Source organism: Emys orbicularis, chromosome 22, assembly GCF_028017835.1.
Source record: "Emys orbicularis isolate rEmyOrb1 chromosome 22, rEmyOrb1.hap1, whole genome shotgun sequence".
In the NCBI taxonomy this organism is placed as follows: domain Eukaryota; kingdom Metazoa; phylum Chordata; order Testudines; family Emydidae; genus Emys; species Emys orbicularis.
In genome coordinates, this window is record NC_088704.1 from 23455421 (window position 1) to 23474269 (window position 18849).

The following is an 18849-nucleotide window of genomic DNA, read 5'->3' on the forward strand; positions in this document are numbered from 1 at the left end:
CGCAGAGAAACATGTAGCCTCTTGATATGATGATGTCAGACTATGAAACTTGGATGTTTCCCAGGAAAGCTCAGTGTTTGGAGATCTCACTTGGGAATGCTACAGATATGTTCAAGATCAAAAGCTTCAGCTCCTGCCTGCTTCCTGCAGTAGATCCATGTTGTGAGTTTATTATAATGGAAGAACCTGAAATAGTAGGCTACCATATGTATCCAGCTATAAAGCTGTCTGTGTTCCTTAGCTTGCAGCTCACAACTTGCTTGATTCAGGCTTCAGACAAATCATTATCTATACATAAACCATGAGACATGATTCAGGTATCGGACTTTCGCCCTGTAATACCTTGCTCATCACCGGATTTAGTGGCAGTAGGGAACAACCCTGACATAGTTCTGCAAAGCAGACCTTTCTGTGGGCAATAGTATACATCCACTTCACTGCCATCACAAGGAATTGCGGGAGAAACTGAAAATATCTCACTGCAAAATAAATTTCTCAATATAACTACAGAGCAGGAACTTTTTATAATGTAGAAAAAATCTCAGACATCGAGGCATACAAGTCTACCCATACCTTGACGATTGACTGATCAAAGGCCACTCACGGGCTCAGAGGTGCGACACCTCAAGGTGAATGACGTGCTTCACGTAGAAGTCTCACAGTCAGAGGGCCTCTTGACAAGGCTGAGGATCGAGCGCCCCCTTTCTTGTTGATGTGAAACATCAAGGCCGTGTTGTCCATCAAGACCAGCATGACCTTGCCTGAGAGTGGGGGAAGAAACATCTGGCAGGCCAAGCATATTGCCCTAAGTTCCCTGACGTTTACATGCATGGAGAGTTCTTCCTGGGACCAGAGACCCTGGGTCCTGAGTCTGCTGAAGTGGGTCCCCCAGCCCAGGTCTGATGTGTCCAAACTAAGGTTACTGTCGGATAGGGGGCAGTGAAAGGCACCCCCTTCATTACAGAACGTGGGTCTCTCCATGAAGTCAGAGAAACTAAGACAGGCAACAGAATCATGAGAACAGAGTCCAAGTGGTGCCTGCCCGGGGAGTAGATTGACGCCTGGCACATCTGAAGGGGTATGAGGTAGCCATGTGTACTGCACCACGTAGGTACATGCTGCCATGTGACCTAACAGCTTGAGGCACACCTGGGCAGTCGTAAGTGGGTGAGCTGTGACCCGGGCAGTTAGATCGGACATAGTTCAGAACTTGGCCTCAGGAAGGTAGGACTTGGCAGAGTCAAGCACTGCCCCAATAAACTCTATTCTCTGCACCAGGACCAATGTTGATTTCTGTTTGTTTATTAACAGATCCAGCACCCAAAAGGTAGCCCAAGCCACTAGCACTCCCACCCCGTCCGGCCATGGTCTTACAAAATCAAGTCCGGTTGCCTCACCTGAACCTTGACTCCCTACACGTGACTGCATGGCTGCTGCATGGCTGAATCCTGAGGAGCAGGCCTGCTCAAATCAGGTTCAACAAGTCTTGCTAGGTAACAGAAAACCTTCCACCAGGGCTACCTACTTGGCTAAGTGGAAACGTTTCACTTGTTGGGCCCTGAATGGAATCTTTCTCCATCTTGGTCTTCCTTGCAGTCCATCTTGGACTATCTGCTCCACCTGAAATATCAAGGTCTGGCTCTATCATCTGTTAAGCTTCACTTGGCAGCCATCTCGGTCTTCCGTCCTCCAGTACAGGGCAGGTCAGTCTTCTCCCACGAGATGATGGTCAGGTTCCTCAAAGGCTTGGAAAGACTCTAGCGGCAGGTTCAGAACCCAATTTCCCCTATGGGACTTAAACCTGGTCCTGTCAAAACTCATGGGGCCCCCCTTCAAGCCATTGGCATCTTGTTCCTACAGCTCCTCTCTTGGAAAGTTGCCTTCCTGGTGGTGATCACTTTGGCCTTTGGCCAGAAGAATCTCCAAGACCAAACTCCTGACATCAGAAACCCTTTATACGGTGTTCTTCAAGGATAAGGTCCAGCTGCACCCCCACCCAGCTTTCCTACCAAAGGTAATGTAGCAATTCCATAACAATCAGGAAATTTTTCTGCCTGTCTTCTTTCCAAAGCATCACACAGCACTGATGAGGAACATCAGCTCCATACATTAGAGGTTAGGCGGGCCCTGGCCTTCTGTATCAAGAGGACTAAGCCCTTCTGCAAGTCTGCGCAACTTTTTGTTGCAGTAGCGGAAAGGATGAAAGGACTACGAGTATCATCCCAAAGAATCTGGTCCTGGATAACCGCCTGCATCGAAGCTTGCTACAAACAGGCCAAGGTTCCGCCTGCAGTCATTGTGACTGCTCATTCCACGAGAGCAGCATTCCTCGTGCAGATACCAATCCAGGATTTCTGCAGAGCTGAAACATGGTTATCGGTTCATACCTTCACGTCCCACTACACCATCACCCAACAGTTTCAATGCCAGTTTCGGGAGAGCAATGTTGCAATCAACACGTCCGTGAACTCCGAGCCCACCTCCGGGGGCAGTCACCTAGCATTGAGTGGACATGAGCAAGCACTCAAAGAAAAAAAATGGTTAATAAACTTCTGTAACTGTTGTTCTTTGAGATGTATTGCTTGTGTCCATTCCATGACACACACACACACGCCCTATCCCTCTGTTGGAGTTACTGGCAAGAAGGAACTGAAAGGTGCAGAGCCTGCGGCAACCCTTATACCGGCGCATGTGCACGGGGATCCAGGGAGTGCTAGGGCTGGTCCAATGGACACCACTAAGGGGAAAAATCTCCGGCAACTCGCACACCTAGCATGGAATGGACATGAGCAACACATCTTGAAGAACAACAGTTATGGAAGGTTAGAGTAATCATTTTTTCTGTTTAAAAAAAAAGTTTTCTGGACTTGTCATTTCCCCATTTGGGGTATTTCTATTCACAGTACCAAGGTATGCCCTGGTCACCAACTTTCAAGCATTGTGTGCCTTTCTCCAGGCCTATGTTAGTGCGTGACCCACACAATAGCTGCCGGAAGTGCTTGGGAGAGCCACACATGAATGACAGGTGTCAGATTCTCAGGGAGTTCAAGCCTAGGACAAAGAAGAATAGGGAGAGTAGGCTGAAATTCCGGCTGATGGAGGCAGTGCTCAGGCCATGGTTGGAGCCGTTCTGGTCTGACTTGGTGCTGAGTGTTGTAGCTTCCGTGAGAAGCACAACTTCAGGGTTAGCAGAATCCCGGCACCATTCTCCCTCACCTTTACTGAGGAAGAAGTACAAGGCTTCCAGACAGGTACCTGCCAGGGGAAGATATCTGCCCCCAAGTCTTGTAAGAGGATAGAGGAGTCCAGCAGAGTGCACCTGAAACCTAAGCAGGCGTCCTTCAAATGTACGCCTAAATTGGCAGTCAGCTCCAGTGCTGCAAGGGGCACCATCAACTTCTTTGGCACCACAAGAGACCATCTTGGTGCCAGTTACCCCGGAGGTGTTGTGGTGGCAAAAAACCTATTTTGCCTCTCAGTGCTGGTGTCTCTGTCCTTCCAAGAGTCCAGTCTCTTGGCACCACTGCCAGTGATTCCACCTTCGGTACTGCATTTTCCTGCTTCCTGGACAGGCGGTCTCTCAGTACCATCCAAGGAGAAGCCTGTACTCTGTATGTGTGTGTGTGTATGTATTCACACAACTGTGGCTCTTTTGGATAACATTGATCACTAATTTGGCTCCTGAACCGCTGAGATCCGAGTATCACTGCATTATGTGCTCTCCCAAGGTTTTGAGTACCTCTATAGTCATCCACCACCAGCCTCATTAGTTGTGACATCAGTTAATGAGAAACAGTGTTAAGGGTTCCAGCCTGTCAACCCCAGATCAAAGGACGCTAAAAAGATGGACTTATTTGGCAGAAAGATTTATTCGGCGGGGCTTTGCAGCTGCATATCACTAACCAACAGGCTCTGCTGGGCAGTATGATTTTAATTTATGGGGATCTGTGAAAAAGTTCAGAGAGCTGTTTCCAGAGAATGCTAGACAGGAGTTCCCTTCCCTCGTTAATAAGGGCAGACTAGTCACGAGAACATCGCTGCAGGCAGGGCTGGATGCAGCCCACGCAGCAGCTAGAACCATGGCTGAAACACTAAGGTGTGGCATTGAGTTTCATCAAGGTACATCTGTCTGCTATTTCAGTGTTCCAGCCTAAGGTGGACAGTCACTCTGTTTTGTCCAATGACATCATGTCCATAAGGTTTTTAAAGGTCTTAGTCAAATTATACTCTCAAGTGCAAGACCCCACTCTCCTGTGGGATCTAAACCTAGTGTTGTCATTTGAACTGTTGGCTACCTGCTCTCGGCTGCTTCTGTCAATGAAGTTGGCTTTTCTGGTGGTCATTACCTTGCACAGAAGAGTTGGGGAGCTGGGAGGATTAATGTCGGGACCTCCAGATATGATCTTTCTTAAGGACAAGGTTTGCCTGCACCCTCATCCAAAGTTCCTCCCAAAGGTGGTTTTCTCTTTCCACATCAACCAGCCTATTTATTTGTCTGTTCTCTGCCCAAAATGACATACATGCATGGAGAAAGAGCCTTGGCATTTTATCCAGATAGAACCAGACACTTTTGTGAATCTTTCCAGCTGTTCATAGCAGTGGCTAATAGAGTAAGAGGTCAATCAGTCTCCACCCATAGAATTTCTTCCTGGATCGTGTCCTGTATATGCATGTGCTATGATTTGGCTAATGTCACTCTGCCCATCAGAGTTACAGCTCATTCAATGAGGTAACAATCAAACTTGGTGGCCTTTCTGGCACAAGTTTCAGCTGCAGACATGTGTAAAGCAGCAGCCTGGTCCTCGGTCCACAAGTTTGCCTCCCACTGTGCTGTGGCTCAAGACTCCAGAGATGATGCTAGAGTGGGACAAGTTGTTCTTCAATCTTTATTGAAATAGACTCTGATCCCACATCCTTTTTTACAGCTTGTGAGTCACCACGAGTGGAATGCACATGACAATCACTGGAAGAAGAAAATCAGTTACTAACCTGTTCCGTAACTGTTGTTCTTCGAGATGTGTTGCACATGTCTGTTCCAGGACCCACTGCCTTATCTCTCTACATCAGAGTTATGGCAAGAAGGAACAGGGGGGCTAGGGGTGGCTCCCCTCTTTATACCTGCACACAGTGGCATGCACCAGCAGAGGGAGCTTGAAGAAGTTTCTGTTGGCTGTGCTCTGGGCACACAGATACCAAGAGTGGAATGGGCATGTGCAAAACATCTTGAAGAACAACAGATACAAAAGAGGTTAGTAACAGTTATTTCTCCATGTCCACTGAAGGTAGGACAGTAAGTAATGGGATTAATCTGCAATAAGGGAGATTTGGGTTAGGTATTAGGAACACTTTATAACTAGAAGTATAGTTGTGCACTGGAACAGGTTACCAAGGGAGGTTGTGGAATCCCTGTCACTGGAGGTTTTTTAAAAGCAGCTTAGACAAACCCTGTCAGGGATGGTGTAGTTGTACTTGGTCCTGCCTTAGTGCAGAGGGATGGGCTAGAGATGACCTCTCAAGGTCCCTTCCAGCCTGACATTTATATGATTCTATTAATTCAGTGATTCCAGGTTAAGGCTTTGGGGGCTTGAATCTGCAAGGAACCTTCTTTGCTGGAGTGTCCCAGAGTGCTCGGCACCTTAAAGGACAAGACCTAGTGCTTGAACCAAAAATTGCAGAAGCTGAATGGACAAAGTTAAGGGGGAAAGACTGTGATTCACCTTGCAAATGATCTTGCCAACATATAGGGCTTCTGAGAATCTAAAAACACATTCTAGAGCACACAAGGGACATTAAACAAAAAATATATAGCAGAAGAAGGCATAGAGAAGTACTAGAGGAGATAAAATGAACATAACTTTTGTAAAATACCTTTCTCTAGCATATTTCACTGAAAGTAGCTTCTCATTTTGTTAGGTTGAGAAAAGCTATTTTATATGAGATTCTGCACCTGAAAAATTCTGGATGAAGCCATAATTCTAAGAGTTAGCTTCTATGTCAACAATTCAGCCCTCCCATTGGCCTGACTAGCACACTAGCCAAGGGAAGCTCATCAAAAAAGCTGCCCTCAACTTTTCTACAAATGACTTAAAATTTCCTATTGCATTAGTCAATTGTTGGTTGGTGATTTTATATAAAACTATTTAACTTCACTTTCACATTATGCAGTCAAACGATAATGCTGCTCTAAAGCCTGCGCAGTTATTTGAATCAAACACAGATACTGTCATCCTCCATCTTTGCAGCTTACTAGTTTCTAATAAATGTTAAATACATTGTCAGGAGAGTTCTCACCACTATTTTTTTTTATCACTCACCTTGTTTAATGAACCCCTGCCAACAGGAAACTGAAATCCATTTCCTGCTGAAATCTTTTTTCTCCTTGGTGTGTGTTCACTGGTTTATTATTGAAAACTTGCTCATGGCATTAGGAAGAAACCATCTGTACAAATCCCATGGAGTTTGCAGACAGATGAATGCAAAGAAGGTGGGTAAAATTTGCAACCTCATTCCCCGGACCAGGTCTTTGTTACACCATAGTTGTTGTTGTTGTTGGGTAGTACATTTGTATCAGGTGTTTTAAGGTATTTAAATAAATATCTTACTAGGCAATTATCTTCGCCAGTTCTTCTGGAGCTGAATCAGTTGTGCTGTATATTCGTTTTTTCCCTCTCTCTCTCTCTCTCTCTCTCTCTCTCTCTGTGAGTAGTTAAATAGAGAGCTAGGCAGCTACCACACTAGCAACTCTGGAACACTAGAGGCTCCTATAGAGATATCTGAGAGGTGGTGAGGCATTAGAGAAGGGGGCTTTAAGTCAGGGTCCCTGGCTCTGCCACTAACTTTCTGTATTACCTTGGGTAAGTCACTTTTAAAAAATGGGAGTAATTATACCTAACTCACAGGCCTAATCCATGCATTGCTTGTTAAAGCACTTTGAGATCCTTGAATTGAAGTATTAATATTGTTCTTTACTATTATCCTGCAGATCTGACAGCACTGTGAAGCAGAAGAATAGCCTCACACGTGTTTTTGGAGATAGCTCTTGATGATTTGCTGCTGTGTTCAGACTAGCCTCTGATGGATGTTTTCTGCTGTTCTCTCCACAGTTCATGGCATTAAGTGGACATGCAGCAATGGGAACAGCAGTTCAGGGTTCTCTGTGGAGCAGCTTGTACAGCAGATCCTTGATAGTCACCAGACCAAACCACAGCCTCGGACGCACAATTGTCTCTGCACCGGCAACTTGGGTGAGTAGCTGATTACGGTAGAGCGCAGACAACAGTGCTAAGTCCCCTTCCAAATCAAAACTCACATGCATACCAAGAGACCCATCTGCCTACAGAGATCCACTTCAATTTCTGATTTCCTATGAATGGAACTTATGAGCCGCTGCTAAGAAACTACTGCTGATGTCTTCAAATAAGAGACAACATAGAGAAGGCTAAATGGGATCTTCACATATTTTTCTGTAGTTCAACAGGGCCGCCCTGTTCGGCAGCTGATTACGCTCTTCAAGGTGACTGCTGATCTCATTCTAGGTGTTTCCTGGAAAGGATTTTCCATGCTTCTGAATGTGGATTTGGGAGTCCTACTATGTTACTAAATATTTCTGTCGCGTGAGAATTACCCTTTTAGCAAAGTAAAATGACCCTTATTTGATGGAATAAAAATTATGCTAGAATAAACCCCCCACTGGGCAGCTGAGTAAAAGTCTCTGGGAAAATCCATAAATAAGACGTTATCTGCTATGTAATGCTGAACTTCTTTCTATTTCCTTTTTATCTTCATGAGCTCTCAGATTGCAGCTTTAATCTAGGCTCAGCATATTCTTTGTTGTTACGTAACCATTAAAAATATTTTGCCACAAATTTTGAGATACAGTTAGTCCAGGAGTAACTGATGAAGCCTCAAACATAATAAAGATGCAACATGGGGTTTTGAAAAATATGGAGACTGTAACATGCGAGCTCTCAGAATTCATCAGTGCCCTCTACTGGCGGCTTCCTCTAGAAAGCATGTTGTGTCCTGCAGCTCGCTCAAATTGTGTTACTGACATTTCTGGGCACCATAAGCCTTACAGTGCACTGCAATTCAGGTGGTTAATTACAAGATAACAAAGAGTGAAAATAGTCCTCGGGTTTTTTTAGTGTTGATGGAAATAGTGAATGAAAATTCCTTCCTGTTGAGAAGAGTTCTGCTTGACTGAGATTGCCTGAAACAGCTAGGAAAGGTACATTCTCTCTCGTGTTAGCGCTTTATAATAAGAAGTGAGAATCTGAGTGATTCACTTTTCCAACTCATCTACCTCATCCCTACCCCTTTTTGCTACTTTGGTCAAGTAAAATGTACAATACATTAATTAGTCCTTAGAGAAATTTGTCAAAGAAAAATACTGTCTGTGCTTCAGGTTTTTTCCCCCCCAGTCTTCTTATACAATCAAGATTTAAGTAAGACTGATGACCTCTGAAATACCTAGGTTTGGAGTAAAATTCAACCCCTAAGGATCAGCACTTGATCCAGGCTTGCAGATCTGAACATGAATTCTTTTATTCTTCCCTTTGATGTTTTGTCTTATGCTAAGTCTACTGCTTGCTTTGTAACGTAACAGTATCACTTTGCTTTACAGCAGCTTGCATCCTGACACACACATCCCCAACTTATTACAGTCCCACTCAAAGATTGCAACTTGGAAGCCTCTCTCTAGTTCTTGTTCAGCTCCTTTTCTAAGAGAATGGAGAGATTTACTATTACATTTAGTTTCAAAAGATTTGTTCTGAACTACTTTAGGTGACCTGATTCAGATCTTGCACATATAATAGAGAAGTTCCCCTTCAAGGGCAAGGAACAAAAAGATTTAGCAAATTATAGCAGCTACACAGCCACTTTATGATACCCAGAAGAAGGAAGTTGTAATTGTAGCCATTAGCTATGAGGAGAAGGTTTCGTTACCCATTAGGTCATTATACTGTACAATAATTAAGGTTCTTACCTCATTCTGGGAAAACTGAATCAATTAGAGGAAGAAATATCAAAAATTCATGGGCCTTTCTTCTCAGAAAAAGCAGTCCCAGTGCCAGATTTTGTGGTGAAAAGACAGTCACCGAGAGAATCATTTACTCCAGCCAGCTTAATTTTGCAGCTTCCGGAAACAAGTGATACTCATCCCATGACAGGCAAATAAAGGCATGACTGGGCTAACCACCTATCCAGAATTGCTTTCTGGAGACCTTTCCTTACTGGTTTTTCATCCTGTCTGGTACTAATCACCAGTGTACAAAACCTTTCAAGCTCCAAAATGTTTTAGCTGTCAGCCTGTGAACTGAATGCAACTGATATGAAGAGCTACATATTACAGTACTTCTGGGAGGGGAAAGCTTTCTCTGTTCTAATTTACTTTCTCTTTAATAATTTGGCCAACAACTGTAATTGGACAAGATAATAAGAAAAATAACATAGATGACTGGATGATGTAGGGAAGGAAAGTGGGATATGGAGTCTTTCAGCTCTAGATCATCATTTGGAACTCAATCCACATGAGCAGATACCAAGCCATCTGACAGCTGGCCTGTGTGAAATGAGTATGTGTTGCTTGTGTTGGAGGGGGGTTTGGGAGTCTTTTCCTAGTTCCTAATGGAATGTGGCCCACATCACACCAATCCATCACCACAGCTGGCAGTAATAGAGGCCGGTCTCAACAGTCCCAACAGTGAGACTTGAGCACGTACTGAACAGCCCCGAGAGTGGGCGTAGAGCCTGAACTCTCCATTTCGAGAGGGGGTCTGATCAGGTTGGGGTGGTGCTGGCAGTGTGTGCTGTGTGCTTTCAGAAGGAAGGGGAAGGTGGTGTGGCTTGCTGTCATTGCACATAGTGTATCTGTTCATGGATGTAAACGGAAGTTCAGCTTTCAGAGCTGTCAATCTGACACCTGGTAAGAAATTAACGTTATTTAAAATCTGTCTCTCTCACACTCCCATTCATACACACACTCTCTCTCTCTCTCTCGCTCTCAAGTACAGTTATCCCATGCCATAAATGGAAAATAGCACAATTAATGTTATCTTCATTGATTAGTTCATTAATTACACACGTTGTTTGTGTTTTGGAACAGGAGCAGGTAGCAGTGTGCATCACAAGTGTAACAGTGCCAAACATCGCATCATATCACCAAAGGTCGAACCAAGGACAGGTGGGTACAGCACTCACTCAGAGGTACAAAATAATGATGTCTCTGAAGGCAAGAATGAGCACAGTCATGGCAAGACCTCCAGCCGGGAGAAGAGGAATGGCAAAGTGGCAAAACCTGTGTTGCTCCATCAAAACAGTACTGAGGTCTCTTCCACCAATCAGGTGGAAGTTCCTGACACTACCCAGAATTCTCCTGTGTCCATCAGCAGTGGATTAAATAGCGACCCTGATATGGCTGATAGCCCAGTAGTCACTGGTGTCTCCAGCATGGCTGTTGCCTCGGTGATGGGAAGTTTATCGCAAAGTGCCACAGTATTTATGTCAGAAGTCACCAGTGAAGCCGTGTATACCATGTCACCCACCACTGGCCCAAATCAACACCTCCTATCCTCAGATGCCGCTGCTCAAGGACTGGTACTGGCTGTGAGCTCAGATGGCCACAAGTTTTCTTTTCCTACACCAGGCAGTTCAGAGAGCTTGTCTATGTTGCCCACCAATGTCTCTGACGAGCTTGTGCTCTCTACAACTCTGGATGGTAGCAGAAAAATTCCAGAAACCACCATGAATTTTGACCCAGACTGTTTTCTTAATAATCCCAAGCAGGGACAGACTTATGGTGGAGGAGGCCTAAAAGGAGACAGCATTAGTACCAACATAAGACAGTCACCCACAACAGAACGTGGGTTCAATTTCAGTGCAGCCCTAACTAAAGAGATTAAAACTGAGGACACTTCTTTTGAACAACAGATGTCCAAAGAAGCGTTTTCCTCCACTTCTGCATCTAATTCTCTCACCCTTACTACAGGGTCAGGTCTGCTTCCATCTGGAGGCGGGCTGAGCCCAAGTACCACCTTGGAGCAAATGGACTTCAGTGCCATTGACTCCAACAAGGACTATTCTTCCAGTTTCAACCAGACAGTCCAGAGTCCTCATGTTCACCAGACCCCTTCCCCTAGCTTCTTTCTGCAGGATGCCAGCAAACCTCTCCCTCTTGAACAAAACACCCATAACAACTTGAATGACACAAGTGGCTCTTTTGTGAACACTTTAGGAATCCCCAATGTGAAAACAGAATCCTCCCAAACAACCTCTAATTGCAATGGCACAGTGGAAACTAGAATAGAGTCCACCTCTTCTCTCCAGCTCATGCAGTTCCAAGCAAACTTCCAGGCTATGACTGCAGAAGCTGAAGTTCCCATGGAGACCTCCCAGCAGGCAGAAGGGAATGAAAATCTTCTTAAATCAGGGGATCTTCAAGCCTGTAACACAGAGCACTACATGCAGCCCGAGGCCAATGGTGGTATCAGGAATGGGAATAATCTCCCTATTCTCCAAGGAAATATGGTGCAAGGACTCTACCCAGTGGCCCATCCCAGCTTAAACAACTCCTCCAACATGGAGCTTAATTTGGACCATTTTGACATCTCCTTCAGCAACCAGTTTTCAGATCTTATTAATGATTTCATATCAGTAGAAGGTGGAAGTAATGCCATCTATGGGCACCAGCTGGTGTCCGGTGACAGTGCCGGGCTATCTCAGCCTGAAGATGGCAACAGAGCAACCTACAACCAGGCTGAAATGTGCATCCCTTGCTGCAGCCCTCAGCAAGCCAGCATGCAGCTCAGCAGTGCCGAGAATGGAGCCAGTACCATGGCATACATGCATGTTGCTGAGGTGGTCTCAGCAGCCGCAGTACAAGGCACCTTGGGGATGTTGCAGCAGAGCGGGCGCTTGTTCATGGTGACAGATTACTCACCAGAGTGGTCTTACCCTGAGGTAAGCTTCCAGCTTTTATTCATTAACAGTTACTCACCCATCTTTAATTCCTTAGTTAATAAGGGCTCCAGGAACCTTCTTGTATAAACTTTGACAAGGCTTTTAAATATCTCCTCTTAGAAATAAGAGCATTTGAGGTCATTTTCATGTCTGAGTGATCTTTTTATTAAGCACCTCATTACCCTGACAAGGCTTCTTTCCTCACTTATGAAGCATCAGAACAGAAATGTTTTGTTTCACTATAAAGCAAAGTATCTCCAATGCGATGCCTTCCCAGTGTTGCCTAGTTTATTTAGAAAAGTTGTGCATACAGCACATTGAGCCTGACACTTAAATCTGCACTTGGTTTTAATGTTGCCAGTAGCTAAATATCTGGCCAGGAGTTCCTTTATTAGGTTCAGTACTTAACTTGGTTCCATACCTTATACCAGTGGTGCCAAACTTGTTCCGCCGCTTGTGCAGGGAAATCCCCTGGTGGGCCAGGTCGGTTTGTGTACCTGCCGCGTCAGCAGGTTCGGCCGATCATGGCTCCCAGTAGCTGCGGTTTGCTGCTCCAGGCCACAAGCAGCGGAACAAGTTTTGGAACCACTGCCTTATACAGATACAATCACTTGCACCACAGATTGGAAATGCCAGCACACAAACTCCTGTTTACATGAAAAACCTTACTGTTGGATGAAAAATATTCAGCCTTGACCATTGTAATGAATAGACATGATCAAACTGGGTCAGGTGTAAAGAGAAATTGTCCTTTAGTAGTTTCTGAAGCCTAGACTTAGAAAATTTTCTTATGGGCTCATTATTGGGATAAATGCAGCAGTTCAAGAAAAAAATCAGCTGTGCTGTAATTGTTCAGAACTCTCTGGTGAATTGTATGTCAGTTATTGCATGTCCATTGTTTCTGTGATCTAAAACCACTAGAGTGCATCTAGACTCTGAAATCTCTTGATATGGAATTGTGAGTGGGCAGGAGGGAACACATCTGGGGTGAGGAGCAGAGTAGTTTACCTAGCTTTCAGTGAAATGACCATCTGATGACTCCAAGACAAAGCTGTTAAGGGAACAGGTAATGGATTACTTTCCTAAAGCCTCAGAATCGCACCTGTCGGGTAAGAAGGGATTCAGTATAATACAACAGCATTCATCCTTCAGAAAAGGAGGAGCTTTATGATTGCAGACGGTGCGAGTGGTCAGTCAACATTAAATACATGGCTTCTTTAGGGAACTGTCACATTCCATTCAGTCACACTTCTTAACCTGCCAGTTCCCATCCTGAGAACAGCCGATAGTGGCAGTCCAGCTACAGATCAGTGTACAGCTTACATGCATAATACAAATGTAATCAACCACTTATTACAGTTCAGCCCTAATGCTGTACAGTACATCACAAATGTTGCTAGGGAAATCTGGAACTTTCTAGAATAGGAGATGGATGCCTGTCAAGGCCTGAGACCACGCTTCAGTTAGTGGGGGTTCGGAATAACTCTGCTTCTGGGATAAACTAATCAGTGATTGGTCATTGATTACCTACCATGTTCTGTAAGTGGTAATTTACCATCAACCGGTCCCCAGAGAGAGATTGGAAATCCAGCATGTTTGTATCAGGATGTTGGGTTTTTTTATTCTCTGAGAATCATCCCTCGTAGCATGATAAAAAGCTGATGTGGCAGGGCCTGTGGTGAATATTACTGGTATTTAAAAAAAACCTGGTTATTTATTGGTTTAATACTGTACAAAAGCACAATAACATGTTGTGTAGCAACTAAACCCCTCTGAAAATCAATGCCAATAAATAAAAGCATCTGTCCTTTTGTTTATCTTTAACCAACAGGTAAATAGCTCGGCTTCCAAGGGAAGTGTTTCCTTTCCACACTAACCAAACAGTAACAGAGTTTTAGCCCCCTATTTGTGGGGCAGGCCTGGCAGACAGGTCCAAAAATACAATTGTCCCTCCCTTGTAAGCACCATCATCATGTTCCCATTGTGGTGAGAGCTGCCAACTGTGCATTTGACCAAAATAGAATCTGGGTTCTTCACAAATGAAGGGGACCAGTGTGAATGGAGCCTGCCTTGCACAGGAGAGACTAGGGGTAGGTTGGAGATGCCAAGCTGTGGTGCAGGCAGGAGCAAGAGGCAAGGCCCATGCAGATATGCCAGAGGTAAGTGTTTCCGAGAGTCAGCAGTGCTACCTAGTGTAGTGAGACCTACACCTGCACAGCTCACCTGCCTTAGCTTCATGAACATTTATTAATCCTGAAGAGCCCAATGATCCTTAGCCATAAACTTTAGTGGCGGACAGGGGGACTACCTGAAACTCTGAGCCTGCCGGGAGAATTATTCTACCTTGTTCAAAAGACTCTCTTGTAATATATTGTTGCTTCTTTTCTGAATCTTCATTTTCTTTTTGTTATTTCCTTTGATGTTAGGCTTGTTTTTTGGCTCTGAACTGGCCCTTTTCCTTCATTTTGATTTCATTCTCTTTGTTTGTCTTTGACTTGATTTCCCCATTCTTTAGCTCAGGACTGACCTGAAGAGCCACTTAGCCATTCAGAATATCTTGACAAAAGTGACCAAACAGACTGTTCTCTTCTGCACCTTTGGATTTGTCAATAGTGTTACTATTCATCTCATTGTGGACCCCAGTTTGGACCATATGAGGTCTTGGTCTATGGAAAGGAAGCTCATTCTCGTTGACTTCTGCAGCAACAGCCTGCAAAGCTGTCTGATGAGCTGGGACTTTTAGATGCAGAGTGTAACCACTGTTTTTGCTGGTAGACTCCAGTTTGCATTCCCCAATGATCTAACTTTGTTTTCATCTGCCACAAGTTCCATGCTGTTGGTGGCTGTCAGATCTTCTACATTTGCTGCTGAATCCATTGCTATGATTACAGTTTTCAGGGAGCTGCTCCTCCTAGCACCTGGTGGCAGAGGAGGAACTTTGTTCTCAGCATGACAATGATCAGACATTGGCAGCTGTGTCACTGGATCTAGTGTGAGCCTTTTCTTTTTCCACAGTTTTTTTTTCTATAGAGGAATTTCATTCATTCTTTCTTTTTCTCTTGCTGTCACCAGGTTCTGTTCTCTCGATGGAAGTGAGAACAAGGGGAAAGTAGCTTCTGGCACTGTCATGTTGTGCCAGGCAGGAGCAGGGCACACACAGAGGCCCATGTGGTCACACCACACAGGAAAGTGCTTCAGTAATAAACCCAGAGTGAGCAATAGTCAGCACAACTGCCAAGCATAGTAGATCTACAAGCCTAACTCTAAGGGTATGTCGACATTGCAGTGTAAGCCCAGGTTAGTAGAACTCGAGTTTGCAGACCTCAGGTTTGTTAACCTAGGGCTTGAGCATCGCATCTTCATTAATTTGTAACCCTAGGTTAGGAATTGTTGAACCCTAGGTCAACCTGGCGCTCCAGCATTATACAGGCCTGAGTCTAACCATCCATATCCCAGACTGTCCTTGTGCCCTTCCAAAATGTGGCCACTCAAACCCTTTGTTTACAAGTGCAGTGTGGGAAAAATTGACAGCCCAGAGGACAAATAAAGGCACCCCGTGGGATTGTGGAATACTTTTGGTGGACTCCCAGAGCACGAGTCCAGTGGGACTGTGTTTACACTGCGAACCAATAGGGCTTGAACCCTGGGTTCCAGCTTGACTCAGGATCGGACCCTCCACCCCTGTGGGGTCCTGGAGCCCTGGGTCCAAGCCCTGGTTTGTATGTAGATGGAAGGATGGTTAGGCTTGAGCCTGAGCTTACACTGAATAGTAGACACATCCTAAGTGCCTGCCAGCTACCCTTGCACAGGCAGTAGGAACAATCCCGGTCTTGTGCTCCCTGTCTGTGATCTCTCCTGTCCTGGCAACAGCTCTAGTAACCACCTAACAGGACACTGCAACCTTTCAAAGGGATATGTTGTATCAGTGCTCAGGCACAGTATCTCTAGGAGCTCTCACCGAGGAGGTGCAACCCTCAGCACTATACCAAGGACTCATAATATACATGAATAACATTGAAATCCTTCTCAGACCGTTCTCCCCATTGCATGTTCTGAGAGTTTCCTCCATTCTTTCAGCTCAAGTCCTTCATGCCCTGATCTATGTGTCCCCCTGCTTTTCATTTTTTCCACTAGGATTTCTGTGGATTTCACATCTCAGAATGTACATTGTTCACTTTTGTCTGAGCTGGAGAAGAGCCAACATTCTTCTCTGCACCTGCTCTCCATACTGGCAGACCGACTCTTCTCTCGGCTTATGTAGAGGGCCTAAAAGCTCAGAAAACTGATCTCTCTTTTGTTGCAAATCCTTCTTTTTATTCTGCTGTCATGGAAACCTTTTTGTTATCTAATTGATTCACTAAACCATCAGTCATCTCTCTTCCTCTCACAGAATTTGGTGTTATTTTCCTTTGAATGATCCTCTAGGTCTGATTATTCTATGGCCAGAATCACTGGGGACCAGTTTTCAAATATAATGTTGGGTCCAGGATTTCTTCTTAATTGGGTAGATCCAAAGCTGGAGTCTGTGGTCACAAATCTTGATTCCCAAGCAGCTCAAAACATCACCTCAGATGTTAATTTTCTTTACTGATATACAATATTTGTTATATACCAACTGCTGAGATATGGAGAGAATTTTTTTTCTTGCATTTGTACCCACTGGGAACAGGCCTCAAATTGCTATTCTATTGCTCCTGTGCTGCTTTTCTTGTGTTCCAGATTTGTAGGGATTCCGCAGAGTTCACCTTATGCAATAATTCTAGCACAAAGCTGTCAAGAATATCTCTTTCTTCTGTTTCTGAGGACATTCGGAAAGACCCAAAGCCAGAATTTGTGTTAGTTCATGTAACCGTGGTGGCATTATTCTCCTAAGAAAGCCTTGTTGGGTTTTCTTCGTTTTAGGCAGGTTTTACTGAGGGTCACACAGACAAGTGTGCTGTGTGATCCTGGCACTGGGCCCAGATCACTATCCCATTTAACAAAGAACTGCTCAGAAGTGCATCTTAATGCTGTCCTTTCTGGTGAACTTTACGTTTTTGCTTTCTGGTGTTCTGGCTGCCATAATCACATCATAAAAATATTATGTACTGTGCACTTCACATTTATCAGCAACCCATTAGCAAGTTTTCATTGTGAACTAATCAAAGAGTGAGAAAAGCCATAAAATTAACTTTCTGCATCTGCAAAACATACTCTGCTTTGGTGCTTCAGGATCCTAGGAATCTAGGATTGTTGGGTTCATCACAATAATCATTTTCGTTTTGTTTTACCATTCAGTTTGCAATTAATATTTGCTTGGAAATGAGTTTCCACAGACACTGAAATGACTGTGCTTCAATGTGTGTGGTAGGATTTGCCTTGTTTGGATTCTCAGTGGAGCTGGAAGAGTTGTCAAGGTGAAAATCATTTTTCCCTGAACACAAATTGCCTGCAACAAGTTTTCATAATAAATGTTTCTATTGGCATAACACAATAGAAAAAATGCTTTGCTGTCAGAGCCCTTGCTTCATAGCTTCAGTGAGATTAGTCACCCATGAAAGGAACTCTTTAAACATCGGGAAAACTCAAACCCTAATGCTAATAAAAAGTGTAAACAAATATCTTTTTTTTTTCTTATGGCCTGTGTCCCCCTCCTGGGGATTTGATGATCCATCTTGTTCTTCCCTTTTTATTCCTCAATTCCTCTTTCACAGGTGCCTTCTTCCAAAGCCCTCTGAAGTTGGGGAAAGACTCCCACTGATTTCCATGGGTTTAGATTGAGGCCTCAGGGAGGAAGTATTGAGATATCACTGGCAAGCGTATCAATCTCAGGCTGTTTGATGGGGATATTATTACAGTCACAGAAACCCCCCACATTCTTCTTTCCTTTTTCTACTGTCATTGTTTGTTTTAAACATATGATTCTCCTGTAGTTACCAACAGCCCAGCAGTAACAATGAAGAGTCGTGTAGAAAACATATTGCAAAGTTCAGTTCAGGTGGATTAATTGTAAATAAATGGACCAGTTACATTATTTTAGCTGAGTTAAAAATCCTCCAAAGTCTCTTTCTGTCAATCCAAACATATGTACAGGAGCTCCTCGCATCTCAGTCACTCTTTGATGTGTTCAGAAATGACATGCCTAGAGTTGGTTTGGCCTGTTATCCAAACATTTTGGGGGGAAATCTCAGAACATGAGAGTCAGGGAAACCCCCAGAGTGAACTGCGCAGATGCTTTCTGTTTAGACTGGCAGCAGGGCCCAGCAGAGACGCTTCTGAGCTCTTTAGCCAGACCCATCAGTGTAGGCCAAGAGCTGTGGAAAGGGCTGAACTCATCTGAACCAGAAGAAAGGTCCTAGGTCAAGTCAGGCTCACTTGATCATCTCTGAAAATGAATTCATGTTATTGCCAGTGCTTAATTTGTGCTGGAGCCCCGGCACCTCTAGCTTGGCAGTTAATAGCCTGGCACCTCTGGGTTTGCCGCATCAGTTATGAAAGTAAAAAAAAATTGATTGAGCCCCAGCACCTCTTTCATTAAAAATTAAGCCCTGGTTATTAAGGTACTCTCCTTACTTGCAATTTTTTGTGAGCTCTGTTAAGAATGAAGCCAGAGCTTCTATCATTCCGCTGGGCAGCTGGAAGAACATGCAAAGTTGCTGACCGAAACAATCCCTCCTTTGAACAGCACTTAGAGAGGGAAAACTTAGGGGACTTAACAACATAGAGGACAGGTAAACAGGGTCTCAGGATAGACCGGGATGATGGCGCCTTGTTTGTGCCCTAAGCGTCTCTGATGATGCAGCCTGCTGTGAGCCCATCACCGCTCTGTTATAAAATGCTCTTTTGCGGTAATTAATTTAAGAAAATCAAAAAACTTCTGACATGAAAAACCATTTAGATCTTAGCAGCCAC

At 44.3% G+C, this 18849-nt stretch overlaps 1 protein-coding gene across 1 annotated transcript in view; it reads left to right on the forward strand.

The window, feature by feature from the left end:
• The window catches only part of CAMTA1 (calmodulin binding transcription activator 1), a 929563-nt gene that overhangs the window by 798903 nt on the left and 111811 nt on the right, over positions 1–18849 (forward strand). Inside the window, exons 7-8 of the mRNA XM_065421212.1 lie at positions 7104–7244; positions 10106–11958. Coding sequence (XP_065277284.1) covers positions 7104–7244; positions 10106–11958 — 1994 coding nt within the window. The remainder of the gene's footprint in view (positions 1–7103; positions 7245–10105; positions 11959–18849) is intronic.